This window comes from Poecile atricapillus, chromosome 4, assembly GCF_030490865.1.
Source record: "Poecile atricapillus isolate bPoeAtr1 chromosome 4, bPoeAtr1.hap1, whole genome shotgun sequence".
Taxonomy (NCBI): domain Eukaryota; kingdom Metazoa; phylum Chordata; class Aves; order Passeriformes; family Paridae; genus Poecile; species Poecile atricapillus.
In genome coordinates, this window is record NC_081252.1 from 21887952 (window position 1) to 21903631 (window position 15680).

At 42.6% G+C, this 15680-nt stretch overlaps 1 protein-coding gene across 2 annotated transcripts in view; it reads left to right on the forward strand.

Annotated features, from left to right (window-relative positions):
• Positions 1-15680, forward strand: part of ADGRL3 (adhesion G protein-coupled receptor L3) — a 481237-nt gene that overhangs the window by 344586 nt on the left and 120971 nt on the right. For both annotated transcript variants that reach the window (XM_058838032.1, XM_058838033.1), the window contains exon 8: positions 4725-4805. In XM_058838032.1, the coding sequence (XP_058694015.1) occupies positions 4725-4805 (81 nt within the window). The remainder of the gene's footprint in view (positions 1-4724; positions 4806-15680) is intronic.

Consider the following 15680-nt stretch of genomic DNA (forward strand, 5'->3'; position numbering starts at 1 on the left):
AATGCGGGTCATCGGAGATACCAGCACGAAATTAAATTAAATCCTCTGCATGAAATGCTGACTAGGTTGTCTAAAAAGGATCTTGGGGGCTGGTGAACCTGTGGAAGACAAAAGAATGCTAAAAGAGGCTGGAAAAATGGGTGGAAATCTGAGTAATCTGACATGACAGCCAAAAAAAAAATGCGTTGCAGTGATCGCCTCTGGATAAGGACAGCAAAGAAAGGAGACTCATCCCTTGAGAACAAAGAGTCTGAAGCATGTTTGTTTAAAAAAATATATCTCCTGGTGGCTTCTCACTGCTGCTGCTGGATCTGAGTCAGGTGTGGGGCAGAACCACAGAGATGCAGGACTGTCCATACCCACCATGGGCACTGAGCAGAGGAGCAGCAGGGAAAAGGGAGAGCCATCCATTCAGGTCACTGTGGTTATCTTCATGGCATCACCAGGACTTCAGGAGACAAGTCATCAAATGTTCTAAAAAGCCTTATTTTTAGCCTGGTAAATCTTGGTGGTTTTTTTTCCTTTGCTTTTGGGGGCTTGAATCTTTCAGTCTTGTGGGTTTTATTCAGGTTTTCTCTTTGATACTGCACTGGAAAATCTCAGGTAGAAAATGAGCAGGGGCAAGACAGAAAAATTTCCCATGTGCACATATGACAATAAGCATTGTGCTCTAGAAAAATCAAATATCACCAGCACTGGAAATCTGGCCTAGGATCAGGAGGAAGGCCTGCCCTCTCAGGTGCTGCAAACAGTAGTATGCTTCCCAAAATGATCAGGAGGAAGTGGTTTTAATAGATATACAGATGAGACTTCTTGGTTGCTACTTTTCTTGGTTAGTCCATGCATTTTCAGATTTTTTTCTGTAGTTTTATATCATTGCATCTGTAGATGATAAAATCACTTAGGGGCAGATTTTTGAAGACGTGTGGATGTTTATTTTCTGTCTATGAGCATCCCCTTTTTTAAAAAAAAAGAAAAAGTAAAAAAAAATCCCTTAAGCCAAGCTATTATGTTTCCTTCAGTCTTCATAAAACATCTTTGTTCTTCTAAATTATTGGCTTTTTAAAATGCGTTGTTTCACTCATACGTCAGACCTGGAAATAATGGCCAGTCAAGCACTTTTTCTAATTCGCAAACATCTTTCTCACTTCCTCTACTTGAGGAAGGCATGTCACCAGATAGACTTTCAAGGTCATATCCATATTGTTGCTCCCAAAATTGTTTCTACCAAACATGGGGTTTGTTTTTTTCACATTGTCACAGCCCATGAAGGTGGCCTGGCTGCTATGAAGACTGCTAGTCTGTGGCCACACCTGCTCTTTGCCCTGTCTCACCTGATAAGGTGTTGATATTCGGGCAGCGCTGGCCAGACCTGCATCCCTGTGTTGTGATGCAAGAAAAGCAGGTCAGGGACGATCCACAGCTGTCTCCCAGCATTATCCCTCACAGGGAGCCATAGGCACAGACCTCTCCAGGCAAGAGGGATAAAGGAAATGGAACACAACCTGAGCTGGTAGGTACAGAATTGGCAACTTCATCAAACATTACTTTGATGATTACATTTGATTACTGTTTACTTTTTTTACCTGGGAGCTGGCTGCAGAGAGAGCAGATGGGTATAGGCAGGGTGGGATTGGGAGAAGGCCATGCAAGCTGTTCCAATACAAGGCACATATCCCCATCAGCAACAGAGACATCTTGACCTTTGGTATTTTGTCAGAAGTCTTCTTTCTTTTTCCTTTACCATTGTCAACTCAGATTCAATGTGTAGAGAAAACAGCTGAAGGATTGGAGAGACAGGTGTGGAGTGTTGGAATGTTTCTGCCTTTTATTTTTATTTTTGTTTTAAGGCTCTCATGTCCATCTTTTAAAGTGCTTTTCTACAGCAGCTGGAACTGAAGAGAGGGAGATTGGAGTCCCTCATTCCTAGGGCTGGGGCTTGCAGTAAATCTGAAACTGCAAAACTCACTCCACAGGGACTGGGAGTCGGCCTCACTTGGGAAAGCTCGTTCTATCAGTCTTTGAGATCAACTTGAGCTGTACCTGTGATACCAGGCTCAAAATCTTTCAGAAGCCCATTGGGTAAAATTTTGGTTTTTAACTGAGTGAGTGGCAGCACTTTTAATGCTTTTAAAGCCAAGAAGACCACGTGCTTGTGTACCAGTTCCATTGCTTCAGACACCTCCCCTTGCCTCCCTTCCCTCAACTAACTCAAAGGCCACCACTGGCAAGAATAGTAAAACCAAAGCAGAAATGTGATTCTATTGATTAAAAAGATTTATAAGGTAACAGTGGAGACCCTTTTTTTCCTCCAGTGTGAACACCGATGAGTCTGAAGAACAAGTGAGCTGGCGTTCATGCTCAGAAAATGAATCACAAGAATTGTATGCATTGCTTTTTTTGGAGAAGGAATATTAAAATGCAAAGTTTGATTTATTAGCACTGTGAGAAGTGTGCAGCCTAACAGAAGTCTGGTTTTTTATTAGTAGTACATAGCAGTCAGTAGTAGTAGTAGTAGTAACAGAAGTTTGATTTTTTTTTTTCTTTTTGGAAGTACTATGTTTAGCATCAGCAGCAAATAGATAAAAGCTTTCTGCAACTTGTTTCATTTATCACTAGAGAGCATTTGATGCTAGTGCTTCCTCCATATAAAGTAAAAGCCTTGATAAAGCAATAATAAGCTTCCATAGTTATTACTGAATTGTAATGAATGTCTAAACAAACTCACAGATGTTTTTTAGTGTTTCATATAATGTGGGTGTATCTTCTTTACTCCCTTTAAGCCTCCAGAATCATTCTTTTTTTTTGTTTGCTCCCAGGAAGTCCAGGTGATTAAAAAAATAACCAAACAAGAAAAAACCCACAAAAAACCAAACAAACACAAACAAACAAAAAAACCCCAAGTGTCAACAGTGTGCCCAGACCAAGTCCAGTAACAAGCCATGATGATGATAAAGGGATTGAAGCATCTCTTTGTGGGGATGGGCTGAAAAGCTGTGAGTATCCAGCCTGGACCAGATCATCCAAAGGATCTTACTGATGTGTCTAAGCACATGATGACAGGGAAAAAAGAAGATGGAGCCAGGCTTTTCTTACAGGCAGATAGTGGAAAAGCTTTTATATATATATATATATATATATATATATATTTTTATTTTTTTTTTCCTATGAGGGTGGCAAAGCACTGGTACAGATTGCCCAGAGAGACTGTGGAGTCTCCATTCTTAGAGATATTGGAAATCAGACTGGACACTTGCTGTGGGCTCTTGCTGCCCTTGAGCTGGGTTAGGTGATTTCCAGAGTTTCCTGCCAAGCTCTGCTATTTTACATTTCAGTGGTATCTTTGATGCAGCAAATGGGGAGACTGTTCTGTGGTTATGAGGGCACTGATCATCCTGCACACTGAGCAGCTCAGAATGAGAGCAGACCGTCTGCTTGTTTCTGCTGCAGAACTGAGCAGCTATTAAATGATGGCTTTTGCTCACTAATGACATCAAATGGATTTTTAACATGTAAACGAAAAGAGGATAGCAGAGTCACTTGTTATTTGCTATGGGTTCGCCTGAAGCAGATTTCCCATGTTAAAGCACTTAAAAGCAAATACAGAATTTATGATGTGTCGGTAGATTTTAAACCTGAATTACGTCCAGTTGTTGTAATGGCTAATAATGCAAATTATCTGAGTCATCCTCAGTGTAAAGCAGTAAATATAACCTTTACATTGAGATACACTTTTTTTTTTTTTTTCCCTTTTCTCATTAATATTTTATCTCCCTGAAGAGATGTTTTCAACATATTATGTGCACCAGCATACTGTGCTTGTGGTATTCCTGGATGTCATTACAAAGAAGCCTGAAGACTGTACCGCTGCTCCTCTGCCTGTGACGCTAGGTTGGAAATTGCTTGGAGCAACAACAGCAAGTGTCAACAGGGAGCTGTATTAATTATTTGGAATGTGTCTCTTAAGAGGAATCAACTGCTTTTATTGCAGAACGAATATTACTTGAAATGGGAAGGTTACTCTAACTGTTATCATAATCTGTGTGTCATTAACTTTCCATGTTTAGAAGAAGAGATTAACAACCCTGTAAATTGGTACAGTAAATAGATGAATTATAAAAAAAAATGGTTTTATTATAAATAGAAGTTTCTTGATATAGTTACCTCCAAATTGCTGGAGAAGGATTAAGTCTTTAGCAACTGAGAAACTGCATGATGGTGTTGGGAACCAAAAAATCTCTCACTCATGTGAAAACAATGCTGAGCTCTGAAAAATGATGTGTGTCTCCTGCAGGTGGGATAAACAGGTGGGATTGTGCTTCATACCATGCTTCCTTCAAAAATGGCTGTGACATAGGAATGCTTGTTTCCCTCTTGAAAGTGAGATTGACAGATTGAATGGGTTTGTGTGAAATTGGGTTCTCTTCCACAGCATATGTATAGAGAGAGAACAGGTTTCAAGAGAACATGGTGTAAAGTATACGTAGTAGTGGTAAAGCAGGTGTAACTAAAGTTCACCACAGTACCCATGTCTGCAAGGAGAAGGTGAGAGATGGCAGTGGTTTCAGCTTGTTGCCAGGTGCCTCCACAAAATGGAAGTTCATTGTGAAAAACAACAGAACAAATACTTGTGAACCTGTTTTTAATCCAAATGCTGTGTATTTGACTATAGCCCTGATAGATCTCTAGGAAACAGCGGAACTAAACCACTTATTTGTCCACAGGGCAGGCTCACCATGGGCAGGTTTCCTACATTGCCCCACCGATCCACCTGGATTCGGATCTGGAGAGACCGCCATCCAAGGGTGAGTCCGTGGGACAGTCTCCATTCACTTGCATTCCAAACCAGCCACAGGCTTGGGTGGACATCACTCACTTGTTCACTGAGCCCCCATGGCCAAGCTGTCACCCTCCATCCAAGGACAGTCTGGGGAGCAAATTAATTCCAGTAGGAGAGACGTGTGTGAGATGCCCGTGTCCCACGTGTCCCATTACATAGCTTTGAACATCCCATCACTTCACAGGGTGGTTTGCTCTCCCCACTAGTTTACTCCTGCAGGGACAGGTACACCTTAGGTCCTGCCCTGTGTCTTGCACCTTTCCTTCCTAATGGCAGTGCAAAGGCACAGGGAGATGATGGCAGAATGCAAAAGGACAGATTTCAGCTGCCCCTCAGGTGGGTAAAAGTTACAGAATGGGTTGTACAGCAGTTCAGGCCTGGATTCAGTCCTCACTGCTGTTGCTTGAGGGGTTTTTTTCTAGACTTGGTGAGGAGATGTTCATTATAGAGGATTATTCAAATTTTAGGTGGGCTGATTGCCCTTGGGAGCGATGCTAGTAGTCAGTACTTACAGAATAAGTTCATAATAGCCCTGCTAAGACAGGTGCCTGTCTTGAATGGTGCAAATAAAGCAATATAAATGTGAATTCTTGATTTCTCTGCCCCATTTGGAGGATCACACTTGCTGATCCTCCAGTGTTTGCCTCTGAGGTCTGGGGAAATGAGCAGGCATATGTGGTGGTACAGACTTTTTACACCTCTCTTTGCCCCTTTTGGTTAGGCTGGTCAATATTCAGGTATGACATTGAAGTAAATAGCTTGTTCTTTTTGGAATAGATAATAGCAAAGCAAAAATCATACAGGAATATGAAGGGATATCTCTTGGTATTTCTTGGTCAACTCTGCAAGTGTATATGAACATCAAACCCAGGGAATGTTGTGGGATAAGAGGAGGGGAGGAAGAGAACAGCCAAAGCGTGCATGGAGATACTCTATACCTTAGGTTTGGGGGTTTTTTCCCATTTTCCCACTCTTCAAAGGTGCTGCAGTAGCAGAAAGAGTACCAAATTGACCTTTGTGGTGATGGTCACCATTCTGCCACAACACTGTAAGGCTCTTGCTGTGTGTTTGTGTCTGCACATGTTTCTTTAACTATTCTTAATTGAAAAATGCAAGGTGGAACCATGTGCTGGGTGGTGTGAGGATGCCAGATTCACAGTCCTCTCTCCAAATCTGGTCTTGCCATGAATCAGGCTGGTTGTGTACAATCTCCTGCCAGTCCACAACCTCCATTCAGCTTTAAGTGAACTACCCTGGGATTTGGCATGTGCATTTGAGATCGTCAGCTTCTTCTAAGTCATTCGAAAACTTCCAGTTCTGTGGTAAAATCTACTACCTGGCTTTTATAGCAGAGCACTCTAGTGAGGCAGAGATGGTTATGACTTGCAGGACCTTCTTGCTCTAGTCTGTCATTGTGGTGATGAATCAGAGCTTACTTAGAATAGGTCAGTGTAAATCCTTGCCTTGGCGTCTGAACAGACTGTAGAAGATTGAAGGATGCTGGAAGCAGCAGAGAGAGAACCTGTGTCTTGCTTTCTCCAAGCTGAAAGAGCTAAAGACTAACAAAAACTCTTCAGTGATCTGCTGTTCACAAGGGCAGAGCCACCTCAGCAAGATAAATGGCAGTGCCACCAGAGCAGGGCAAAGTGGGTCAGGCAGAACAGTTGCAGTGCTTGCAGAGAGGGTAAAATAGAGTTTATGCAACGTGAACTGCTACCCTGACAGCTTTCACCAGGGCTGCCACCCCCCTAGTTGAGAGATCTTAAAGAAGAAGCTGCTCATGGTGGAAGGACTCATACTACTGCTGCTGTGTACTGGTAAAAGGACTTGAATACTCTTGTGTAACTTAATAGGAGAGGGACAGAAAGAAAGCCAGCTCTGGAGGCATCAATCTATTAGCTCGTGACTAGGGACTGTTAAAAACCTAGTAATTGATACTGTCTCCTGGGGAAGAGCAAGGTTTCCCTCTGGCCTTGGGATGTGGGATATGTAGCTCTGTCACTCCCAGTCTCAGTATCCAAAATCCATTAGAGTATTGTAATTTATTTTTTTTTTTTCCCTTAAGTATATTAGGCTTAAGATTCCTTTTTGTTTGTCTGCTTTTTCTGACACTTTAGGACGTGTTTGGGTCATGTTCCAAGCTTCATCCCATAACCACAAGAGCTGTATTAAAAGAGTCAAAAGCACCTGTCCTTAAGCTTGTGTTCCTCTACATTTCCTGTAGCTGGATCTCTAAAACCAGAGCAGCATTATGACAGTCAGTGTAAACCACTAATGCTTCTGGCTATTCCTTCGATGCTCTTCATTTCCCCTCATGCTTCCCCTTGCACTAAGCTGAACACCAGGTGCAGGCCAGCCTTGCACTTAGAGTGGCAAAAAGAAGCAGCCACCATACACTTTTAATTGTAATAAATGGAAACAGAACTGGGGTAGGATGCTTTAAGAGAAACGTATTTCCTTCCTGTATTATCAAGAAAAGATACAGCTTTAGTGCTCCTGTGGGTCTAAGCAGTTGCAATTCTCAGCTGACAGATTTATTTGTAACTGCCTCTTCCTTCTCCTTTTTAAAAATTTTATCACTGGTGACATTTACACACATTGTTTATGCATGCAGGGGATTTTTACCTGCCTTTCAGAGTCCTGACGCTGGTGGTGAATAGAGTATAAACTGCAGTAGTTTACTAGTGCATTAGTGTCAGTGTGCATTACAGGGTAATTACTCTGAGCCACTGCTCTGTGCAGCCACCCAGTAATGACACTGTACATCACTGAATAGAAATGAAGCCTTGAATCAGCATTTTTCATCAAGACACTTCTCAGTCCCCACCCGCTTTTTAATTTGAGGCTGTTGTAAAATTAGTTCCATATATGAAGCACGGTTAACTACTATTTTTACACCTCCTTTCAGTCCAACAATTTGGATGTGACTACATTATTTTTATGCAAGTGTTTACACCTTCTTTGTACAGAATAAGTCCAGGCATAGCTGAGGTTGTGATATCATAGACTGAAGGTTAAACCTGTGTTTAAAAATGGGTCACTGACAATAGCAAGGAGTTTCATAGATGAGAGTGACACTGATACTCTGCCTTAGAAAGGGATTTTATAGAATTATCATATATAGCAATAAATGAAATTAAATGTTTATGTTAAAATTCTGCCAGGTACTAAAACACAGTAAAGAAGTGAATTAAACACACCAAATATGTCCACTAAAACTATTTATAAAGCTGTGTAGAAGCAGATTTTATCGTGTATGTGGAATCATATTAAAATTGAAATGTATGCCTGGCATTTAAAGCTAGACAGCCTGAGAAACTCTCCTGCCCTGTTGAGCGGATGTTTTGTAAAGGTTTCCTTCTAAGTTGAAGTCCAGAGGGTAGTCATCTTGGAGATTGATATGCTTGAAGTCAGTACATTTCCTAAGGATTAACTGATAAGCTAAACTCTGTACTGGTCCGCAGTTCTAGAAATAAATAGCAAATAAAGGAGGCACAGGAAGTGCTTACCCTTCTTTGAGATTTCTCTAGCCAGGGAGGTTGTTATGGCACCGTGTTAAGGTACTGTGGGAGGTTTTCCTGTAAACCTCAGTTATCAGATTCATATTCCATAAACACAGAATCTGGCCCTAGTCCTTAGCATATCAGGGAGACAGAGGTTTTGCTGGCTTTGCACCTTTCTTTTCCATCTTAGTGGAAGATAACCCTTTGTGCTTTCTTTCTTCAAAACCTGGATCATTCTGCCATTCTTTTCCCCCGCTTTGCATCTGCACTTTCTGTGGGTGAACTTTTCCTGAGCAGCAGAACACAGTGAAATCTTAAAACAAAAAAATAGAGTAGGCTTTTTGTAAGTATGCATTCTGGGTCTTATTTATTTTTTCCCTCCCAAAGGTCCTGAGAGGGTCGATGGCTTTGCAGATGATGTAGGAGGATCTGACAGCTGGGCTTATTGCACAGCCCCAGTTCTCCTTCCCAGGTCCAGAGAAATGGGAGTGCTGGGCAGCGAGGCCCAGTGGCACTCCTTGCCTTAATTCAAGCTGACACATGGGGTCACGTATCCCATGCTCACCAGGCCCTGAGACACCAGCTTGCCTGCCTCTCCCTCCCTAGGTCCAGCACTATGAGAGAGGTGCTGTTCAGGACTCCCTGCTGCAAGCCAGCGGTGGCCAGGCACCTTCTGTTTCCAGGCTTTTTCATTTTCTGCTGGAGTCCCCCTGGGGAAGGCATTCTCTCAGCTCAGGAGTCCTTTACAGTGTCCCTCTGCTGCTCTCAGAGGTCCTGCTTTTACTGAACCTGCTCCTTCTGAGTTAGCCATTTATTTACAGCTTCTTAAGGCAATATTATTTTCCTCACATTATTCAGGTGGAACAGTCCAGGGGAGAGGCTAATTTGATGCCTTTAAGCCAAGAAGGAATCATGCAGTGAATGCTGTTTGGAGTCTGCTATGCTCAGGACCCTCATTCCCTTTTCCCTATGCAATTCTGAGATGCCGTGCTGCGTCCTGCTCTTTCTTGGTCATGTACTTTGGTTTTGCTCAGCCTTTTTTCAAGGATGACATCTCTCAGGGTTTCCCCTTTGTGGCTGCCCTAAGGCCACCAGAGCATCCCCCTCACTCCAGCATGGGGTGAGTGCTCATTGCAGCAAGCCAGCACCATTCTGTTATCCCACGTGGCTTTTAGGAAAGCAGTGTGTAAGAGGCATGCAGGTAACTGGTGTTGCCCCAGCTGTGTGGAAGGGAGGTGACTGTCACCACACCTGCACCAGCAGTGGAAAGTTTTGGAAATGACTACAAGCCTCGTGTGTACTGTGAATTTGCAGCTGCCTTGTTTCAAACTCTCTTCTTGAATCTGTCTACAGAGATTTGTTTGTTGTGTTCCTTTGCTGTTTGTTTTTCATTTGAGCTCTGTTTTGTCGCTTGTTTTTTCCCCTTGTGACAGGCAGCCTCATTCGAGGCTGGATATCCATGTTCAAACAGGCCAACGTTGCAAGGGGGTGGGTTTTGGCAGGGTGGTAGATGTGGATGCAGGAATCCATTGCCAGATACAGAGCTTGTTTGGGTCCTGAAAATGGTGGAGGGATGGATGAGCTCTGATAGAATACTTTTCTCAGTTTTGTGCAGAGGTCTCAGAAAATATCCCACTGTGGCTCGGGTCTGTACTGAAATGTCCACCTTTCTGGACTACAGTGATGTTCCTAGGGCAGGCAGCTGCTTTGAACATGGGCCATGCTCCGTATTTATTAATTTCTCATTAGGTATCAGGGGTGGGGCTAACGAGTGTCACAACCAGAGCAGGCAGAGTTCCTGGAAGTCTTGCAGCTAGCCTGTAGTCCTCCTGCTTGCTTGTTGACATCAGTGAGGTCCTGCCTTACATCCTGTAAGCATGTAGCTCTCCCCAGTCAGAAAGAGTTAATTGCACGCTGCTCACCGTTTTGGTTTTCACTGTGGTGCTGAACTGTTGCTCTGATTTCTCCAGAATGTGTGTTTTCACTGCAGAGGAGCACCTTGGGGCATTGCTGTTTATTTATAAGATAACAGCGTTTGCTCTAGCAGAAAGCTGGAGCTAACAAAGTCTCTCAAGGAGGAGTGCCAACTCCTGTGTGCTGGTGGAAACTGTTCAAAGTGTTTACACTTGAAAATATTTAAGGATTTTGGGGAAGGGAGGAAGAACAGTCTGAGCGATATTTAACGCCTTTTCCATTATTCTTAGTCATCTGAAAAAAAGTTTTAAAAGGGCACTTTTTAAGAAGCTTTTTTTACCAGCTAGCTACTGCCTTGTAAAAAGAGTTTTGCTATGGAGATCAGCCTGAACTGTGATTTAAAGATGCCTTGAAATGCTGCTCCTTGTAGGCCATTTGAAGCCACCGTATGACCTGATAAGCTCAAAATGGACATGGACATGCACCCAGGAGATTCTTTTGACAGTGGCTTTCATTTTTCGCTGCACTGAGTTTCGCCACTTGCCATCAGTGGTGGAAGTTTTCACCCACCTGACAGTGGCAACAGCTGGAAAGTAGAGTCAGCTATGGTGGTGCACCCTCAAGCATCACTAATCTAAAGTGAATGTCCTATTACCAGCTTGGAAAAAAAGCTGTTGAACCAGTTCAATGTGAAAAAAAAGACTGTAGTGCTGCATACAGCATCAGACCCTTTCTCAAACTTTTTTTTTTCCTTTTCTGCCAGACTAATTTTTGGCTACACTTCTCTTCCTGAAATATTTATAGGGCAAATAGCTGTTTTAAATGAGCAGATGGGGGAGACATAAGACAAGCTGTTAAATTAATAAACATGTGTGGTGCTTTATCAGTAAGGGAGCCCATTTTGGCATTTCTTCTGGATGATTTGTATGGCCTATCACCATTGCACCTGGTGCAGGGACAAGAAATGGGCACTTAATAACCAAACAATGTGCAAACTCCTTCCATTATAACTTCATTATGTCAGATATAATCGTCTGTAACTAGATGTCAAATATATAATTTATGTCCAGCTCCCCTGTGGAATAGTGGGCATATGAATGAATGGCCCCATTAATGGGAAGGAGCTTTTACTGTAACTTTCCCTCTCCTGGTACGTGGTCCATTTTGTCATCTGGTATTAATTCTGAATCATTTCAGGGCTGCAGAAAAATGCCTGTTATATTTATATTTGTGTAATGGGAGAAGATGGCAAATAAATCATACGAGAGATCAAATTTCAGGTTCACTGATTTCCTAAGCCATATGCCTGTCTGAAAGAGACTAGGATTGGTCTGCAGCGCTTTGATTGAGAGTCATAAGTGGCCTTCATTTTACACATCCAGAGATGTTAGAAAGGCTCATGATGTGAGGTAGCACTTCCTGTGGGAGCCCTCTGCCACAAGGAGCTTAGCCCCTGTAAAGCCAGGATTTGCCACTGCAGCTGTGCTGCTGGCATCCTTTGCTGTGTGTTGTGTCATCTCTCACACTGTGTCACGTGGGGTCTGTCTAGAGAGGGGCTCCATGACATAACTGAAGTGTGTCATCGTCACATGGAAGGATGGAGGATATGAAAACCCTGTTTTTCTAGAGGATTCCTCTGGAAACATATGGGTGTGTTGGTGTGGGACATAGGATCCCAGTTGTTCAGTGGAGGGCTTGTGTACGTTCACAAATAGGTACAAATTCAAAGGATCAGATTGGCAAAACTGCCTTTTATACATTTTTATTATTAAAGTTATAATATGTAATACTGTTATAATGTGTTATAGTGTATAATTATCAGGGGTCTGAAGCAAGCACCTCTCCTATGAAAGCAAGGCCTAGAGTTGGTGGTGTTCAGCATGGAGAAGGCCCCCAGGAGATCTTCCAGCACCTTCGGGGAGTCTACAAGAAACATAAGGACAAACATTTTAGCAGGTCTTGTTGCAGTAGGACTAGGGATAATGGCTTTAAACTGGAAGAGATACTAGAAACAAATTCTTTACTTGTGAGTGTGGTGAGGCCCTGGCCCAGGCTGCCCAGAGAAGCTGTGGATGCCCCATCCCTGGAGCTCTTCAAGGCCAGGCTGGCTGGGGCTCTCAGCAGCCTGGTCTAGTGGAAGGTGTCCCTGCCCATGGCAGGAGGGTTGGAACCAGGTGGTCCTTAAGGTCCCTTCCAACCCAAACTATTCTATGAGTGTGTGATTTTCTGTTGCTGTTATTTTTCACTATGTGTATGATGTATTCACAAAAAGCAAATCACCCTTACAAAAGAAATGTTAAAAATGTAAAAAAAGTTTTAGTTAATGACAAATTAGGTACAGCAACTTCTAAAGACCTGGGCTATCCAGTGGTGTAGTCTGTCTGTCTTGCAGTAAAATGTAGAAATATAGTTTACCATGTTCTTGTAGAAGTTTATCAGCAGTGCTGTAGAAAGGCAAGCAGATGATTTCCCATACAAGCAAATCATGTTAGGCTCAGACATACTACTTTTGACAGCACTGAGTCAAAGAGTTTTGTGTTTACTTGATGGCTCTTCAGCTGTGAAGTGGGATTTTCTGTAGGTAAGCAAGTTTTTTTTTTTACAGCGCTTGGCTTCTGGAATCATCTTTGGCTGAATCAGATATTGTTGGAAATGAGAGGTTTCCACCAGAGACAGTGATCTGATGCTTTATAGAATGTCTGGATTTCGACCCTGTTTTGGCCCCCAAATTTCCTCAAAGTAGATTGTTGAATTTTGGTTCTTTTCTTTGTGTCTTGTTTGTTACAAGGAATCCTAGTGATGTGATATAATCGTTCAGAGGGAAAGTTATACCTGTGAATTGTAAAAAGTGCTTTTGGAAATCCCAGCCTTAATAAATGCGTACTAAATACTGATTTACTGATTATGGAACACCATGCTAAGATTGTAACTTGGCTCCCTCATAAGAGTCCTCATATTTTATGACTTTCAGCCAAGTAAATTTGGCTTGAAAACCACAGTGTTTGCTCAGAAGAGAAGGACTGCTATCTGCTAGCTCCAAAAGGTTTGTTGCTGCCTTCAAACTGGCTTGATGTAGTTTTTTCTCCTTGAAAAATCACAAAAAGCAGTATTTGAAAGATCTTACTGCCTATAAGAACAGATACTAAGGTTAATTAGCTGTAATTATAAGGGTTAGAGGGGACAGCAGCCATGGGGCTACTGGCCAAAGAGCTTTGAGGGATGGAGAAAAATGCTGGAAGAAGAAGACTTTGCCCTTACCTAGACAGTGATGCTGGGGCTCTTGCAGAGAGGTACAGGGAAAGGCTTATAGATTAATCATGCTAATCAGTAGTAATTCACTGAAGCTGGATTTTTTACAGAAAATTGCTTGGGCTTTCTTCATTAGAAAATGACCACAACTGTGGATGCTCTCATGGCAGTCTCCCCCTTAGATTTTTTCAAAGTCCTGGTTTCGTGTTTATCTCATTATGAGCGCTGCTTTCTACAGATGAGTGTGTGTGTGACTATATTATGCCCACAAATTTAGTAGTAGACATGCAGCAGAATAACAGTGTTACTGAGTAAACAATTACATTTCATTTTCAGGAATAAAAGGGAATGTGTGCCCATAAATCTTCTTCTAAATAATCTGCGTTGGAGAGTAAAAAGAAGATGAGGTTTCTAAATTCATGAAGGCCCTTCACAGTGGAATCCTGTGTGCCACTGAAGTGTAACAAGCTTATTTATATTTTATTGTGCTTCTAGATCAAGCTGTATTATTATGGGCTGCATTCCCCTGACACTATAGCTGTTGCTAAGGAAGAAGTACATTATGTTAATATTTTGTGGCCATAACTGTGCAGGCTGGGCTATGTACATTGAAGAAGTTGAGGTGGGGGGAGAAGTTAATGCACCATTTTGATTAGAGCCTCCTCAGCTTGTTGCTCACATTTAGAAACAAAAACTAAGCTTGAATTTGAGAATAACTCACACAGAAAATGGGAGAAAAACAAACAATTGAAACAATTTGTTCACTGAACTTTAAAATTGCTCAGCAGTTGGAATCTGGAACCAGTACTGCTAAGAGGGAATCTGGCAGAAGCAAGCTGAATGCTTTTACTAAACACATACAGTGAAGAATTTCACAGCTTCCTCACGCCTTAATGTGTTTGGATCATGTAAACAGAGCATTCATCCTTAATTCCTATTTCCTGACCATTTCCAGTGCTGGTGTCTATTATGTGATTTTGGTTCTTTCTCATTCATTTAGCTTGATTCACTAAGAGCCTGCAGTGTGGGTAGCACCATACACAGAGTAAAATGGCAAATGATGCATTAGCTCCAGTGTATGGAGTCAGAGAAAAGGCCAGAGTCCTGAGCAAGATACCGATGTCCATGCTGGTTATTTTAACAAATACACTCTACAGACTGTATTGATAAGCATTATGAAAATGTTTACACAACAAGGAAAATAAACAAGGAAGAATCTTGGCATTTCTCCTAAAGGAATGTTCTGAACTGAGTTTCCCCTTTCAAAACTGTTTTCTCATTAATACTGCTGCCAAGGCATGAAGCAACCACAGAGGAGGACTGGATGGGTAGGAGCTTGCCTCAATTCTGCTGTGCCTTGCACCTCGCTGATTCAGCCAGGACAATGTCTTCAGGAGCATCCTCAGGGTTATCATGGTCATGGCACCTGACAATAGATAATATTTGCCTTGTACTACTGTCTCACACTTTCAGACATTGAGTGCAACAGAGCTGGGTTTGCACCTGGATCCAGGTGAGTGAGGCTTTTCCCCTGCTAATCTTATCTCCTAAATCGAGGGGTGCTGAGCAAGCAGGTCCACCCAGCTGAGATCAGTCCTGTTTGCCAGAGGCACAGCAAGCAGCAGTCCTCAAGTAGGGCTGGGAAGCCTGTCAGAGGCTTGCCAGCATCCTAACTCTGTTAGTGCTTTTTAACATCAGCTTCAGCCCCAACCCTGCCATGATGAGCACAACAACCTTTCCTCCCTTATCCTCTGCCTTCCCTCCTCACTGTCCTTTTTGCTCAAACCTTGTGCAGTGGGGTTCAGACGCTTAACAAGGCTTTAGGAAAGTTAATATTGCCTTTTCCTAGCTAAGGCTGTAATAATTCATGTTAGACCTTGCTGCATGCCCCTGACCATAAAATCCTTCTGGAAGCTAAGGTGCCTGGCCTGGGAAGTGTCTCTTTCTTGGGCAAATTAAACATAGTCTGAGAAGAGAGCAGGATAGAGGGGTGAGAGAGAGGAGTGCTCAGTCCTGACTCACACTCAGTCAGTGCATGCTTCAGGCTGGAGGTGTGTGTTGTAAAGAAGAAAATGGGAGGAATAAAGAGTTGCAGAGGGTAGAAGCAGGCAGCAGGGTCTGGGCAGAGAGGATGGACACAGAGAGCTTGTTAGGCAAGCTGCATGGCTTAGAGT